This window comes from Scyliorhinus torazame, chromosome 8 (assembly GCF_047496885.1).
Source record: "Scyliorhinus torazame isolate Kashiwa2021f chromosome 8, sScyTor2.1, whole genome shotgun sequence".
Lineage (NCBI taxonomy): Eukaryota > Metazoa > Chordata > Chondrichthyes > Carcharhiniformes > Scyliorhinidae > Scyliorhinus > Scyliorhinus torazame.
Genome location: NC_092714.1, coordinates 175,255,188 through 175,273,199, shown reverse-complemented (window position 1 = coordinate 175,273,199; position 18,012 = coordinate 175,255,188). Strand labels below are relative to the sequence as shown.

General features: G+C 46.6%; 1 protein-coding gene across 1 annotated transcript in view; it reads right to left on the bottom strand.

Moving 5' to 3' along the window:
- LOC140428896 (piezo-type mechanosensitive ion channel component 2-like) overlaps positions 1–18,012 on the bottom strand; it is a 319,011-nt gene that overhangs the window by 58,518 nt on the left and 242,481 nt on the right. Inside the window, exons 41-44 of the mRNA XM_072515544.1 lie at positions 16,813–17,012; positions 16,452–16,671; positions 14,081–14,353; positions 10,741–10,999 (exon numbers count right to left, since the gene is read on the bottom strand). Of these exons, the coding sequence (XP_072371645.1) occupies positions 10,741–10,999; positions 14,081–14,353; positions 16,452–16,671; positions 16,813–17,012 (952 nt within the window). The remainder of the gene's footprint in view (positions 1–10,740; positions 11,000–14,080; positions 14,354–16,451; positions 16,672–16,812; positions 17,013–18,012) is intronic.

Here is an 18,012-nt window from a genome sequence, read left to right as displayed (position 1 = left end):
CCTATGCCATAGAAGTAGCAACCACCGACCGAACCCTATCAGCAGTACTCCGACAGGAAAGACATGACCGCTTAGCCTATGCCTCACGAATTTTGGATCCCGTAGAGCAAGGATTTACTGCCTGCGAACGGCACTTGCTTGCAGTCTTTTGGGCAGTTCAATATTTTGCATATATCACAGGCCTTAACCCAGTAACAATTTTAACCGAGCACACTCCAACGCAACTATTGTTAGATGGTAGGTTAAAGGACGGTTCAGTCACCCAGATTAGAGCAGCTCGCTGGACACTGTTGTTACAAGGAAGGGACATTACAGTCAAACGTACAAAGACCCACACATTTCTAGCAGATAATCTTCAGTATGCAGGAACCCCACATGAGTGCCAAATCATAGCAGCCCAACACCACACAGGACCCTTTATTCAGAAGTCACTGCACACACGAGCAGGCAGTAAAACGCAGAATCCACACACCATAGACAACGCTTTAAAGATTTATGTAGACGGTTCCTCCACGATAGAAAATGGAAAGCGAATAACTGGTTGTGGAATTTATGTAGAAGACGCACAGGGACGCGCATTAGAAGAAATATCTTTAAAATTGCCCGGCCACCTCGGATCACAAGCAGCAGAACTAGCAGCCATAGCATATGTAGTGCAGCACCCCAATTCCTTTCCAACCCCCGCAGACATACATTCGGACAGTTTATACATGTGCAATAGTTTGACAGAATTCCTGCCCCTGTGGGAATCTCGAGGATTCGTATCCGCTGATGGTAAACCCCTACCTTCAGCCCCATTGTTGAAACACATTCTTAGGACAGCTAAAGACTGCACGTATGGTATTATTAAAGTGAGAAGCCATCATCGTTCCTCCCCACCCGGTAATGTAAAGGCAGACACCTTAGCTAAGTCAGGATCACTCCACGGTCACTTTTGGCAAACCCCCAAAAGTGAACCGATACATGCAGTCCAGGCTTCTCAGACCAATATCGAGGATCTATCCCAAGCCCAAAAGGCTGACGACACTCTCAAACAAGTTTTAGACGGTAACTTTCCAGCCCCTACGACAAATGCAAGGACTCACTGATGGCACAGGACAGTATAGTTTTGAAAAATGGAATTTATGTGGCCCCCACCCAGGACAGAAAACAAATAATTTACCAGTTTCATGACGGACACGGACATCAGGGGATAGACAATACCATTGCCCATTTAACACCTTTGTGCTGATGGCCCGATTTAACATCCGATTTAACACATTATGTTGAGAATTGTTAAATTTGTGCACAGAACATTCCTGAAAGGTACTCCAAGAAGAGACAATTGAGACACACCCGACCTGTTAGTGGCCCTTGGACAAATTTTCAACTCGACTACATTGGCCCCCTCCCCCCTTGCAGAAATGGTTTCAAATACGTATTAGTGGTAATTGACACCTTTACAAAATGGGTAGAAGCATTTCCCTCACGGACAAACACTGAAAAGGCCACAGCTAAGATTTTGACCCAACAGATATTGGGGACTCCCCCGCAGCATTGAGTCAGACCAAGGTTCCCATTTCACCATTTCCCATTTAAAAATGTCCTAACGATTTTTGGAATCAAACAAACATTTCACATCGCGTATCACCCCCAATCCAGCGGCACTGTTGAGAGAATGAATCACACTAAAAGTGACCATTAGAAAGATGGTGCAACAGAACAATACCACATGGGACACAGTTCTCCCATTTGCCCTTACGTTTATTCGGAACACCGTTTCCAGTTCCACAGGTTTCACCCCCCACACTCTAATGACCGGACGGCCCATGAAAGAAATTGAATATTTATTGGGTCTCGATTTGGCAAGCCCCACAGTCACCACCCTCACCCATGAAAAAGTGGTCCAACAAGTCACAGACAATATTAAAGCAGCACAGCTCGCTGCAGCTGTCCGACTAGGCGCTAGAAGAAAGCAGAGTAAAGCATACTTTGACAAAACCGTCCACCCCGTAAAGTACACAGTCGGTCAGCAAGTAATGGTTTCCCTTTACAATCCCAGTTCTTTCCTCTCCCCCAAATTTGCAGGACCCTACTCCATTTCGGACAAAGTAAGCCCCTCTGTGTACAAGATAACGTACCCCAATGGTAAAACTGGTTGGTTCCACATCAACCAGCTCAAAGTCTATGGAACCCAATGTAGCCACTCCCACCACATCTCCCTGGCAATAGCAAACGATTCCGCCCCGCCCATCGACAACCTAGTCCAACCCTTCCCCAGCCCTGACAGCACGTCCACGCCCACAGACCCGACCTGGTCTCCGCCCACAGGTACGAACTTCCACCTTGAGCTTGACTCCGCCAGCCTCCCCGAATTGACCATGATCACTGACAACTGGTACAACCTCCCCGGCCCCAGCCACTCCAGCTCCCGGTACCACAACCAAGACATGTTTGGCCCCCTATACCCCCTTCCACAGCCACAGCCAGAGCCACCGCCACCGCCCGACAACAGTAACTTGCCCTTCACTTCCACCGCTCCTACGCCTCATGACAAACGAACCCCTTTTTGGCACCGCGCCAACTCTTGTAGACTGGTCAGACATGACGATTCGGATTCCACGATGGCCACGGCACAAAAACGGCAGACACGAGTCTGGCAACCGGGAGATGGTGCTGATTCAGATTCTGACTCTGGTTCTGATAATCCTTTTAAAGCGCCTTTCGATACACAACCCTGATGTGTCCAGATGATGAGAAAAAGATGCCGCATAAGAATTACGGTGTCCTACTTTCTGATGGAGCCTGCCCGCCTTTTTTCCCCAATTTTTCTTCTTTCTTTCTTCTTGTTACATGGTTTTAATTAATTTTTCAAAAAAATATATTTTATTGAGGTTTTTCAAACAAAAATTTTCCATTTTTACAACTTAATAAAGGAATATACATTAAACGTTATTTAAATAATGTATTAAACTAACAACAAATGAAAAAAGAGATAAACAAAAAGCAAATATCAACAACTGCCAAAAAAACAAAACAAAAACACGGAATAATACTCCCCCCACCCCCCTGCCCCCTCCCCTCCCCCCTGGGTTGCTGCTGCTGTCCTTTCTGTTTTTCCATTATCGTTCCGCGAGATAGTCAAGGAACGGTTGCCACCGCCTGGTGAACCCCTGAGCCGATCCTCTTAACGCATATTTTATTCGTTCCAGTCTTATGAACCCTGCCATGTCGTTTATCCAGGCCTCCAAACCCGGGGGCTTCGCTTCTTTCCACATAAGTAGAATCCTTCGCCGGGCTACGAGGGACGCAAAGGCCAAAACGTCGGACTCTTTCGCCTCCTGCACTCCCGGTTCTTCTGCAACCCCAAATATAGCTAACCCCCACCCTGGTTTGACCCGGACCCCCACCACCTTTGAGATCACTCTTGCCACACCCTCCCAGAACTCATGCAGTGTCGGACACGACCAGAACATGTGAGTGTGGTTCGCCGAGCTTCCTGAGCACCTTCCACACCTGTCCTCCACCCCAAAAAACCTGCTCAGTCTTGCTCCAGTCATATGCGCTCTGTGTAGAACTTCAAATTGAATCAGCCTAAGCCTGGCACACGAGGACGAGGAATTTACCCTACTTAGGGCATCTGCCCACAGCCCCTCCTCAATCTCTTCCCCCAGCTCCTCTTCCCATTTTCCATTCAGCTCCTCTACCATCGCCTCCCCCTCGTCTCTCATCTCCCTGTATATTTCGGACACTTTACCTTCTCCAACCCATGCCCCCGAAATCACTCTATCCTGGATCCCTTGCGTCGGGAGCTGCGGAAATTCCCTCACCTGTTGCCTCGTACATGCCCTCGCTTGCATGTATCGGAAAGCATTCCCTGGTGGCAACTTATATTTTTCTTCCAATGCTCCCAGACTCGCAAACGTCCCGTCCACAAACAGGTCCTTCAGCTTCCTAATTCCTGCTCGCTGCCAACATTGAAATCCCCCATCTATCCTCCCCGGGACGAACCTGTGGTTATTCCTTATCGGAGACCACACCGAGGCACCCGTCGCTCCCCTGTGTCGTCTCCACTGCCCCCAGATCTTCAAGGCCGCCACCACCACTGGGTTTGTGGTGTACCTTTTCGGGGAGAACGGTAGCGGCGCCGTCACCAGCGCTTTTAGACTCGTTCCCTTACAGGACGCCATCTCCAACCTTTTCCACGCCGCACCTTCTTCTTCCCCCATCCACTTACAGACCATCGACACATTGGCGGCCCAATAGTAGTCACTCAGACTCGGCAGTGCCAATCCCCCTCTGTCCCTACTGCGCTGCAGGAACCCCCTCTTTACCCTCGGGGTCTTTCCCGCCCACACAAAGCTCATAATGCTCCTGTCTATTTTTTTGAAAAAGGCCTTTGTAATCAGGATTGGGAGGCACTGAAACACGAAAAGAAACCTCGGGAGGACCACCATTTTAACCGCCTGTACTCTGCCCGCCAGTGACAGGGGCACCATATCCCACCTCTTAAAGTCCTCCTCCACCTGCTCTACCAGTCGCGTCAGGTTAAGTTTATGTCGGGTTCCCCAGTTCCTGGCCACCTGAATCCCCAGGTATCGAAAATTCCTTGCCACTCTCCTCAGCGGCAGAGCATCTATCCCCCTGCCCTGTTCCCCGGGGTGCATCACAAAAAGTTCGCTCTTTCCCATATTTAATTTGTATCCTGAGAACTCTCCAAACTCCCTGAGTATCTGCATTACCTCTGGAATCCCCTCTACCGGGTCCGCCGCATATAGCAGTAAATCGTCTGCATATAGTGACACTCGATGTTCCTCTCCCCCTCTAAGCACCCCCCCTCCACTTCTTGGCCCGGTTGAAACTCGCCCTCCTTCTCGCCACCTCCGCACTCCAGTCTTGATACACGCGTATCACCGCGTTCTCCCACTTGCTACTCCGTGTCTTCTTAGCCCAGCTCAGGACCATCTCCCTGTCCCTGTAGCGATGGAACTTCACCACTATTGCTCTTGGTGTTTCCCCTGCCTTTGGTCTTCTCACGAGGACCCGATACGCTCCCTCCACTTCCAGGGGGCCCGTTGGGGCCTCAGCTCCCATTAGAGTATGGAGCATCGTACTCACATACGCCCCAGCATCAGCTCCCTCTGTTCCTTTGGGGAGACCTAAAATCCGTAGGTTCTTCCTCCTCAAGCTGTTCTCCAGGGCTTCCAGCCTTTCTATGCACCTCTTATGTAGTGCCTCGTGCGTCTCCGTTTTTACCACCAGGCCCTGTAACTCATCTTCGTTCTCGGCTGCCTTTCCCTTCACTCCACGGAGCTCCATCGCCTGGACCATTTGTGTTTCCTTTAGTCCCTCGATTGCCAGTAACATCGGTGCCAGCACCTCTTTCTTGAGCTCCTCCACAATCGTCAGAGGAACTCCTGCTGTTCCGGGCCCCATACCATCTGGGCTCCCTCGGCCGCCATCTTGCTTCTCCCTTCTCTTCTCTGCCGCTGCTCCAAAGGATCCTCCGCAATCTGGCCACTACTGTCGCTCCTTTCCATCCATACCCGGGGGGGGGACTCCTTCCTTTGTCACCTCACACTGGGTTTGGCCGCAAAAAATTTCCGTTGGGGCTCCCGATAAGAGCCCAAAAGTCCGTTGAAACGGGAGGTGCCGAAACGTGCTGCTTAGCAGTGCATCGCCGCAACCGGAAGTCCTGGTTTTAATTAATGTCGGCCAGACACCCAATTTCTTGATACAGTTATAGTTACTCTTCTGACACCATTTACTGACCAATGGCCGTTAAAGGAACAATTGTTGGATCTCACATATGTTGCAAATTCTTTCCGCTCGTTTAGTTCACCCAGGTAGGGAATAATGGAACTAATCCCCGCGCTGCCTGAGGACCCCAAATGCATCCGGTCAGTTAAGCTCGGTAGTGGAGCAACGGCACTGATCACCGCCCTCCCCGGAGATTCCACCCATTCTTGCCCTGCTGCGGCCCACATGCACCTCATGCCCCATCACTTTGAGTACTCTGGGATGGTTCTTTACACTTTTCACTGTCTTTGGCAGGTTTTAGTTTCCCTTCTCTGCCCTTTTATTGTAGTTTAAAGAATGCCCTTTGCCACAGTCTGTACACTCATCCCTTTACCTTCCGCGACCCTCTGGTCGTTCCCCACCTGCTATTTACACATATGACACACTTGGTTGCCACATATGTTACTACACGCGAACTACCTCTGGACTCTGGGACGAAGAAACTTTATAAAACAGGCCGCCCTAAATTTCGGCTGGTTATGATGAATCTCAGCCATCACTGGTTGCAAGTAAAGAAAAGACTGGTCGGAAAAATTGTCCGGCCACTCCCCGCATCGACCACAAGCTGCGAGAATCTCTGTACTTTAAAAATTGGTATTTATTGTCTCTCAAAATGTTATTTCAAAAAAAAATGAGAGTCACACATGGTGACGGTCATAATGGGAAATTGGATTAAGGAGAGAAAGACAAATAAACAAGATATTAACCAAAGATAATAACAGATATTATGCTTGCACCCCCAGGAATATACGGAAAGCGGAAGACAGAAGACAAGATGAAGAGAGGACTGATGACCGACATTGTGATTATCGCTGGACTCCTACAACTGCGTGCGTTACAAGCCTCTGTACCATACACCACACCAGCCCCGAACACCACCACACAACATGACACCTCTAGCCCGGACACCACACCACACATAGCGATAGATACTGACACCCCCACTTGGTGCGAAAACATTGCCAAATGGAACCCCCTTTCATACACAGTAGAGGCTCTTCTAGTAATTGCAATAATCTGCAGTGTCATTCAGACACTTTGACTCCCCAAATAGCGAAAAAGAGCCTCCCGCTCCCCAATATATACACTCCGAGCCCCTTCTTTGGAATTCATCCAACTCAACAAACACTGTAATCGCTGAGAAAAATAAAGACCGTATACCTCTGTAACTTTGATAGATTAAGTAGGAATGTGATGCTGCTGTTTTGAAATCTTGTATTGTACATAAGTTCTTTTTGATATTTGCCAGCAGCATGAGAGTAGCTTAGATTCTGTTAGTTAGATATTCAATTATGCGGAACAGTGAAATATTTTATAATGATCCGTTAGAAATTATGAATGTCTGATGTGTTGATAAAAATGTTACGTAAAAGCTCCAAAAACATAGGACAGAGTAGTGTGGAACCTGTCCTTGACCAAGGGTAACCAGCACACCAGGGATGGATAAGGGATCAACAGTGTGATCCACCATGCTTCGCGTTCAGGATCAAGAGGACGGGATATAGCCATCTCAGATGGCCACCTGCAAAGGACCATGGGAATTATGGCCAACCCAAGACTCAGATAGACTCAGAGCTTGTGTGTGTATTTGCAACCCAGATAGCTAGACGCGATCGAAACCCCCGCTCGTTTGCATTCTAATAACCTATTTCCCCAGAACAAAAGAACTGTACTCAGGTAGCTGATACGGATACAGACTAATTGGCGCCACTCCCTTTACTCAGGGAGCCCAAACAGCCAAGGTCAATGACCGCTAAGGATACGCCCAGCCTTCAAGGCATCCGCCCCTTTATTGGCCAAAATTGAAGGCAGTGATCGAAGCCTGTCGAATTATTGGGTCCAAGTTAAGGACCGCCCCAAAGAGCACAAAATCCCAGAGTGATAAGAAGAGACACAGCCATGTGCTCGGTCTCTCTTGGATCCAGCCTATGCCAACCCAAGTGCAGCATAACAACCAGACAGACAAGTTCAAGACCAACGATTGCTACCAGACGGAATGGCCCAGCAGAACAGAGCCACTTCTTCCATCCAGCCACGCAAGATCCGGACAAAGGCCTTGTCCATCTGTAGAGCTGGTTGCCCAGAAGTTCAGTATAGGTTATTGTAGTTGTTAGGTGTAGTTTAACTTGTAGTGTTTTGTGTTGCATGTCGAAGTAATCCTAGTGTGTAAATAAACCATCTTTGAACTTGAACTGACTAACTGGTTGCGTGGTCCTTTGATCGATATCCGGTTACGCCTTGTGGTGGTATCATTTGATACCTGGTGACTCTAAAGAGCATCATTATTAATTGGCAACATTATTGGCATCTCCGGTGCCGATTGGCAACAATAGTATGTTGATGTGGATGGATGTTCACACAGGTAGGAATACCTCATGTTGTTCAGTCTCATAAAATACACCAATGTGCACTGGATGGCATGGATCGTTCACCTGAGGTGCCATTAAGGTGTTGACCCACTCTATCAAGTCTCGCATGGTCACATACAGTATACAGCTGGCACTAATTTACTCAACTTCAGGACAGTGCCTTCCACTGCACTGGCATCACATGGTGGCACAGTGGTTAGCACTGCTGCCTCACAGTGCCAGGGCGGCGGGTTTGATTCCGGCCTTGGGTGACTGTGTGTGTGGAGTTTGCACGTTCTCCCCGTGTCTGTGTGGGTTTCCTCAGGGTGCTCCGGTTCCCTCCAGCAGTCCAAAGATGTGCAGGTTCGGTGGATTGGCCAGGCTAAATTGCCCTTAGTGTCCAATGGTTAGGTGGGTTAATGGATAGGGCGGTGCATGGGCCTCGGTTGGGTGGTCTTTCGGAAGGTCGGAGCAGACTCAATGGGCAGAATGGCTTCTTTCTGCACCGTAGGGATTCTATAATCCTGGTTTCCATCACCAGCCATTTCTATTTCCTGCTAGAGTGAAATTGTCCATTTGTGCAAATGCTCTGAGCACTTTGACTCTACCAATCTTACAGCATTCAGGGGTGGTTACATTGTGGTGATGGTACTGGACTAGTCTTCCAGGAGCCCCGGCAAATACTCTAGAAACATGAATTCAAATCCTACCATGTCAGCTGGGGAAATTAAAAAACTCAATTGATTAATTAATCTGGAATAAAACGTTGAAAGTATCTGATTGTCAGAAATTCACCTGCTTCACTAACCTCCGGTCTCTGCCGCTGTGAAGCAACAGAGCCAGCCACTGTGCTACCGTGCCGCACATCAGAAAGGGAAGCTGTGCTTTAAAAAAAAAATTTAGAGTACTCAATTAATTTTTTCCAATTAAGGGGCAATTTAGCGTGGCCAATCCACCTACCCTGCGCATCTTTGGGTTGTGGGAACGAAACCCACGCAAACACGGGGAGAATGTGCAAACTCCACACGGACAGTGACCCAGAGCCGGGATCGAACCTGGGACCTCGGCGCCGTGAGGCAACAATGCTAACCACTACGCCCACAGGGAACAGAGGACTAGGTGATTTCAGCAATTCAGCTCCCCAGTTTGCTGAACCGATTTGATTGCCATTCAGCTTGATCATGGCTGAACTCCAATTCAACTTCATTTTCATACCTTTGCTACTAACCTTTACCCAACAAAAATCTTGATGGATGAAGTATTTGTTCTATTCTCCCCATCAGGGTTCTCCAGGTATAGGTCTTGTGCATATTGAAAGAATGGAGATGTGTAAACTGCAGGTCCTGACTGGCTATTATAACTTGCTGTTCTACAGTTACTGGACACTGTTATGGAGCAATGGCTGATTGTGAAAATTGCAAGAAAGCAAGTTGCAGGGTGTGAACTGTCACACTGCGCACCAGGGCAGTCCATTTGGGATATACCTGTAAACATGGGTTAGCATAGCAATGAGCACGAGTTACAAGTGTAGAATAATCTGTAGAGCCACTTACGCAAAGAGATAGGATCTTCAGTGCCCATTCTAGCAATACCAATTTTCGATTATATTTGTCAAGCAAATAGTTTACTTTTTTAGTTTTTACCATCTTATAAAGCCCAAAGCTCCAAAACTAATTGTTTAATCCCCCATTTTCTTAGGGAGCAAATTTGCTTGTTGATCTGAACTACATGTTAAATTGAATTGGGAAAACCAAAGGCCATTTGGCCCAGCTGGTCTATTGTGGCATTTACCCTACTTCATCTAGCCCTTTCAGTGTATACCCTCTTCCTCATGTGTTTATCTATCTTTGCTATTTGGTTCAAATTCTCTATGTGGAAGCCATTTCCACAATTTCACCACTCTATATTGAAGTTTCTCCTGAATTTCCCATTGGGATTTATTCGTGACTATTTTATGTCTTGGTGCCCAGTTTTGGACTCCCTCACAAGTGGAAGCATCTTCACTCAATCTACCCCGTCAAACCTTTCATCGTGTCAAAGGCCTCAATCAGATCATCACTCCATCTCCTGTTTCCAAAAGAAGAGGGTGCCTGCCTGTTCAATCTTTCTTGATAATTATAACCTCTCAGCTCTGTTATCTCCATGTACATCACCCCTTATAATGTGACTCGCTCCATTGGTGAATGCCAGTATTTGATACAAGATAAAGAACAGGGGCTGGATTCTCTGCCCCGCCGCATTTCCGTTTCACCCCACCGGCAGGATGTTCCGTTACGCCGTCCGGTCAATGGGGTTTCCCATTGTGGGGCAGACCCAGGCCATCGGGAAACCCCCGGGCTGCCGGCAAAATGGAGCATCCCGCCGGCAGAGAATCCAGCCCCAGATTTTTGGGTGGGGTTCTCTATCCCGCCAGCCCCATTTTCCAGATGGCACGCCCCCGCCAGCAGCCATTCCCGTTCCCCCAGCCGGTCAATGGGATCTCCCATTGTGGCCACCTCACGCCATCGGGAAATCCAAGGGCGTGGGTGCGTTGCCGGCGAAGCAGAGGATCCCGCCAATGGAGAGTCCCACAGTTTCATTCCCTTCCCTGTTGAGTCAGTTTTTCTGTCCATACCTCGGTGTATAGGATAGCCAACATCCAGAACCGCTTTTTGGGCCTTGGCACTGAAAGCATTGCCCAGAGGAAGACAAAGATGGGTAGAACCATGGTGAGCACTGAGGCGGAGACCATATGGTTGAGGATCATCACAAAATAGCACAGCATGTCTGACTGGGCCACCATGGTGTTATACAAGGCAAACAGCAGCTTCAAGGCATGAGGCAAACTACTGTAAAATTTGTCCGACTCCTCCAGTTCGACATCATGAAACACCCTGAAACAATTTAGGAAGTTAATTTAGCAAAGAAAATTCATAGTCTTACCAACTTAGGAAGAAATACAGAGCATCTATTTTCTGCAATAAATCTTTATTTGGTGTATTTCAATATAATTATCTATATTAAACTAGTATTGCAAGATAAAAATAGTTTTCAAGTGAAGACAAGTTAAAAATCTGAGTGCAGAGCATCCAAGAAAAGCAAATGTAACTCTAAGCCAGCCACACTGCCCTATTTTTTACATTTACATTATAAATTCCTATGTTAATGTTTAAAATGCAAGGTGCCTATGCAAGGTTGTCAGATTGGAAATGCACACTCATGCAGCAAGACCTGGATAATGTCCAGGTTTGGGCTGACAAGTGGCAAGTAACATTCACACCAAACAAGTGGCAGGCAATGATCATCTCCAACAAGAGAGGATCTAACCATTGCCCCTTGACATTTAATTGCATTATCATCGCTGAATTCCCAACTATAAACATCCTGGGTGTTACCATGGACCCAAAACTGAACTGGACCCAGCCATATAAATACTGTAGCTACAAGAGTAGGTCAGAGGCTAGGAATCCTACTGCAAGTAATTCACTCCCGACTCCACAAAGCCTGTTCAACATCTACAAGGCACCACTTGCCTGGATGAGTGCAGCTCAAACAACATTCAAGAAGCTTGACACCGTCCAGGAAAAAGCAGCCCACTTGATTGCTCCTTTCTCCACAAACATTAACGCCCTCCACCACTGACGAACAATAACAGCCATGTATACCATCTACAAGATTCGCTGCAGGAACTCACCATGGTTCCTAAGGCAGCTCCTTCCAAACCCATGACCACTACCTCTAGAAAGACAAGGGCAGCAAATACCTGGGAACTCCACCTGGATGTTTCCCTCCAAGCCATGTGCCATCCCAATTTGGAAATATATGACTGTTCCTTCACTGTCGCTGGGTCAAAATCCTGGAACTTCCGCCCTAACAGCACAGTGGGTATACCAATTTACAACTCGGGGACTGCAGCAGTTTAAGAAGGCAGCTCACCATCATCTTCTCAAGGGCAATTAGAATGGGCAATAAATGCTGGACTATCCAGCCATACCCACATAGAATCGCTACTGTGCAGAAGGAGGCCATTCGGCCCATCAAGTCTGCACCCTCCAAAAGGACACCCGACCTACACCTATTCCCTCATCCTGGCCCCATAACCGCACCTAACTTGCACATCTTTGGACACTAAGGGGCAATTTAGCATGGCCAATCCACCTAACCTGCACATCTTTGGACTGTGGGAGGAAACCGGATCATTCGGAGGAAGCCCACGCAGACATGTGTAAACTTCATATCCTATAAATGAATTTTTAAAAATGTCCATGATGGCACTGTAGCAGGAGGCTGTAGTGATAATAAATTTATATAAACAGTTTCTTTTAAAGCAATATATGTATGGGAAATTTTATTGGAAAAGTTTAGCAGTAGCAGAAACTGAAGCAGGATATTTGGTGAGACACAGGCACTTTATCTGCTTTTGGATAGAGTCGAATTGGCTGGCAGGGAGATGCAATCATCAAAGGGCCATGCTTTAAAACACAATGTGGTAGCCAGTCCTCTTTATTCAAGAACATTAGGAGTAATGATTTGTGTCCTCGTCTGATAGAGTCTCTTTTCAATGGGGATGATGAAGTTAACGACTTAATAGCAGGTCAAACATGAGGAGTTCAGTGGTCAGTCATATTCAGAAGCCCCGCCAGAAAAAAGTTAACCTTCAAAGCATTTATAAAGCCCCTTTCACATCCCCAGGAAATCCCAAAGCACTTAACAGCCAATTAATTACTTCTAATTAAACTGCCATTGAAAATACATCACAAACTTGCTAAAATGTCAACAAGTATCACCCTCAAACTCCATCATCTTCCTCATATTCTTTGCCCGCCCTATTCTATGTAATGATATGTAGACAGACATGCACCTAAAGGGTTAACCACAAGTCAAAGCTGTGGCATAACCACTAGAGGGCATTACAAAACCCGCTATATTAACTGAGCTCCCAGAAGCTCTCTTCTGCTTTTCCAGCAGGAGTTACCAGAAGAACAACAGTGTAGCAGAGATATCTCAGCCCAGCCACCTTGTGTAGCTTAGATACAGTTTGTACAGTTAGTTATTCTTACTTTATTGCTAGAGTTAGATCAGTAGAGTGCCAAACTCATTGTCATAATGTACACAGTATATCATGGTGCAGACACACACATTGATGGACACACAGCAAGACCAGTCAACACACACAACACCGCAGCTAATTACCAGGTAGAGCACACTCACTATATAGACAGAGGGCATCAGAGTTCCCGCTCATTCGGGATGCAGCCTCTTAGAAGGACAGAGCTTACAGCTTACAACACAGATCTTCACCATGTGCTGAGTGCATTGACTGGTTAGGACAGGCATAGGTCTTTAGTTTAATCTAACATCGTGTTAACCCACAGTGAAAGTATGTTCAACAGTTTCTAATTTAATAAAATAGTGTTGTACTATTTTAAGTGTTGGTGGCCTGTATGTGTTCCACGGATCCAGAGCACCCAACACATCACTTATTTTTTAGATTTGTCATTACTTAATAAATTCTTTCAGTTTACTTTGAAGTCTCGAGTGTTCTTCAACATCGTCTACAGTTAGTAACGACATACATTACTTGAACCAAGTAACATAAGATGGTACAGGAGTGGGGTCTGATGGACGTCGTCATCGGGTGTCTTTTAGGTACATGTCTGTCTACTTATCATTACATTCTATTTCTCTCCTCTATCCCCCAATACCATTCTCTTCATCTTCCCAAATCTCTACCTGCATAACCCTCCTCTTTAACTGCTTCTTCTTCCCAATCCCCCAACACTGCCTCCGCCTCCTTCCCATCCTCTACCCTCTTTCTTTTCCTCATCCACCGCCACCTCATCTCTCCCATCCCATTTGGAACCCCACCTGCTCTCTATAGCCCTTTACCTGTCACTCCGTCCCGCTTGCTGAGACTTCCCATGTGCAATGCCATGCTAGTTAGTCATTGTCAGTAACAGAGGGATGATACTCACTTGTTGAGGAGTAGATCACTTGCTGTTAGGAGACGAGTCTCACAGGTGGGAGGAGTTAATTGGTCTGTCTTTGACATCCGCTCATCCAACTCTGTGTACATGTTCTCATCCGAGAGACTGAGGCCATCATAGCTGTTTGCCGCTGCATTGTAGGACGGTGGGTGGTAAGATTGTGGAGGTATACTGCCATCGGCAGTCTCTTCATCTTCCTCTTCCTCTATGGTTTCTGTTGTTCCCTGCCAGGAAGTTGAACTGGCAGGCTGGATTATCGTACTAGAAAAAGCAACCAATTAAGTGAAAGCCAGAGAATATTCCATTAAAATATTAAATTATCCCTTTGAAGAAGAGAAAGGTCCAAAAAGGCTAAAATTCAAAGTGAGCCTTTGGATTTTTAGCTGTGACTCACTGGCTGCTCATCTGCCTCAGAGTCAGAAGGCTGAGGGTTCAAGTCCCACTCCGGAAACTTGAGGGAATGGCCCAGGTTGACTCGCAGGGAAGCATCAAATTTTGGATGAGAAGTTTAACCAACTGACACTAATCTGCCATTTTAAGTGAATGTAAAAGATTTCATGGCATGCTTCATAGGACAGGGGAGATCGCCTGGTGGGGCCTATTTTCATCTGAAAAGTGAGAGCTAAAATAGATTATCTGGCCAGGTGCCGTGTTGTTGTTTGCAGAATCTTGCTGTGCAAAATTGACTGCCACATTTCCTACATTACAATAATGACTGTTAGCTCAATCGGCTGGACGGCTGGTTCGTGACGCGGAGTGACGCCAACAAGGTGGGTTCAATTCCTGTAATGGTTGCGGTTATTCATGCTCAACCTTGTCCCTCTCCTGGTTGCAATGACCCTCAGGTTAAATCACCACCAGTCAAATCTCTGTCTCGCAAAGAGAGGAGCCTCTGGTCCTCTGGGATTATGGCGACTTTCAGTGACTGCATTACAAAAATTCTCCATTGGTTATAAAGTGCTTTGGGAGGTTCCGGGTTCGTGAAAGACACTATACAAATAAAAGATCTTTCTCATTTATTTCTAGAGATGTATGTAGCAGAAGATATGAGCCAGAACCTGAAGCAGAATGAGAAAGAGGAAGCTGGAAATCTAAAGATTAAAAGTGATGCATTAACTGTAGATAAACTGGATAAGGCGAGTTATTTAATAATTACTTTCAGAAGCATTCACTCAAATTTTATAAAGTTCAGAGCAGATTTTCCCCCTGGTCCTTAGACAGCAACACGACGGGATGAGCATGCGGTCAGCCTGAAATTTCACCCCTGACCCTGGCTGCTACCCAAGGTCACATTCAGTAGAATCATTCTTGCACTTCTGGGTGGATTAGCATAGCGGGGGTCTTGTGAGATCACTTTGCCCTCATTGCCTGACTAAGCCATGACATTACGAGGTCCTCTGGGGAATATTCTAGAATCTGGATCAGATCTAAGCTCTGCAGTCCTGCCACATCCAGCCGTGAATGGTGGTGGACAATTAAACAACTCACTGCAGGAACAGGCTTCACAAATATCCCCATCCTCAATGATGGAGGAGCCCAGCACATCTGTGCAAAAGATTAGGCTGAAGCATTTGCAACAATCTTGAGCGTGGCTGATCCATCTCGGCCTCCTCCGGAAGTCGCCAACATCACAGATATCCGTCTTCAATCAATTTGATTCACTCCGCATGATATCAAGAAATGGTTGAAGGCAAAAGTCTCACAGCGCCAGGGACCCGGGTTCAATTCCAGCCATGGGTGACTGTCTGCGTGGAGTTAACACGTTCTTCCCGTGTCTGCGTGGGTGTTCTCTTCTTGCTCCGGTTTCCTCCCACAGTCCAAAGTTGTGCAGGGTTGTGGGGTTACAAGGGATATGGTGAGGGTATGGACCGAGGTAGGGTGTTCTTTCAGAGGGTCAGTGCAGACTTGATGGGCCGAATGGCCTCTCTCTGCACTGTAGGGATCCTATGTCTGTCTATAACTACAAGATCCCATTATTTCTTATTTGATACCCCGTCCTACTGCGTGATTACTCTTGTCCACACCTTCCACAAGACTTTCTTGTCTTTATCATTCCTCATCTTTCCCCAAACCGCTTCTGGTTTTCTGAACTTAGGTTGTCAATCTCTATTGTGCTAATGTTGTCCTCGGCCGATCCCCTGCTTTATCTCCATAAACCCCCTTAACCTACACATCTTTGGACACTAAGGGGCAATTTGTATCATGGCCTATCCACCTAACCTGCACATCTTTGGCCTGTGGGAGGAAACCGGAACACCTGGAGGAAACCCACGCAGACAAGGTGCAAACTTCACACAGCCAGTCACCTAAGGCTGGAATTGAACACAGGTTCCTGTTTTTTTGAGACAGCAGTGCTAACCACTGTGCCACCCGATGATTTTCCATTCGTAAATTCTCGCTGACTATTCCAATCAGACCATGATTGTCCAAGTGCCTATTTATCACACCCTTTATAATAGATTCTAGAATTTTCCCTACTACTGATGTAAGGCTGTAGTTTCCTGTTATCTCTCTCCCTCGCTTCTTAAATAATATGGTGACATTTGCTACCTTGCAATCTGCTTGAAGCATTCCAGAATCTACAGAATTTTGGAAGATGAACAGCAATGCATCCACTATCTCTATAGCAACCTCTTTCAAATTTCTGGGATTCATAATATCAGGTCCCAGGGACTTATCATCTTTCAGTCCAATTAATTTCTCCAATACAACCTTCTTACTTACACTAATTTCTTTCAACTCCGCATTCTCCGTAGTCTCTTGGATCTCTACACCTGGCAGATTTCCTGTATCTTCCTTAGTGAAAACAAAGTAATCATTTAGCTTTTCTGCCACATCCCTATTCCCCATTATAAATTCTTCTGATTCTGACTGTAATGGACCCACATTTGTCTTAGCCAAACGCTTCCTTTTTAAACACCTGTAAAAGTTTTATCAGTCCGTTTTTATGTTTTTTGCTAGATTGCATTCATATTATATTCTCCCTTTCTTTATCAGTTTTTTGGCCTTCCTTTGCTGTATTCTAAATCCCTCCCAACCCTCATGTTGACTACTATTTCTGGCAATTTTATGAGTCTTTTCTTTTAATCTTATACAATCCTTAACTTCCTTTGTCAGCCACGGTTGACTGGCTGTTTTTGAGGGTGGTTTGCACCTAGAAGGAATGTATGGAAAGATATAGTCTACTTACACAGTACTTTCCAGTTACTAATTACAGACTAGACTAGGTTTTTCAAGCACAAGATTAGGATGAACATTTTAAACTTGCCAAACTCTCGGGTAGGTGCACAGTTCCTCAGCTGCACAAGACAGCAGCAACAATGCCGGGATGAAGACCCACAGATGGGAAGAAATTGCGCAGCGTCATGGCTGTGACAAGTTAGGCTATTTTAAAGTGGTCCGCCTTCCCAGTTGTTTGCCCAGACTGAAGGATAAATCTGTTAAAGCAACCTCCATCCAAGAAACTCAAATTGACTCAGAATTCCGCGATCAGTCCTCACAAACAAAACTCCAATCCTACAGCCACAGGAGGACTTCGGAGATCTTTGCAAGTGGTTAGCATTGCTACCTCACAGCGGCAGGGACCCGGGTTCAATTCCGGCCTTGGGTGACTTTCTGTGTGGCGTTGGTATGTTCTCCCCATGTCTGCATAGGTCTCCTTTGGGTTCTCCCTCCCACAGTCCAAAGATAGAACATACAGTACAGAAGGAAGCCATTCGGCCCATCGAGTCTGCACCGACCCACTTAAGCCCTCACTTCCACCCTATCCTCCTAACCCAATAACCCCTCCTAACCTTTTTTTGAACACCAAGGGCAATTTAGCATGGCCAATCCACCTAACCTGCATGTCTTTGGACTGTGGGAGGCAACCGGAGCACCCGGAGGAAACCCATGCAGACACGGGGAGAACGTGCAGACTC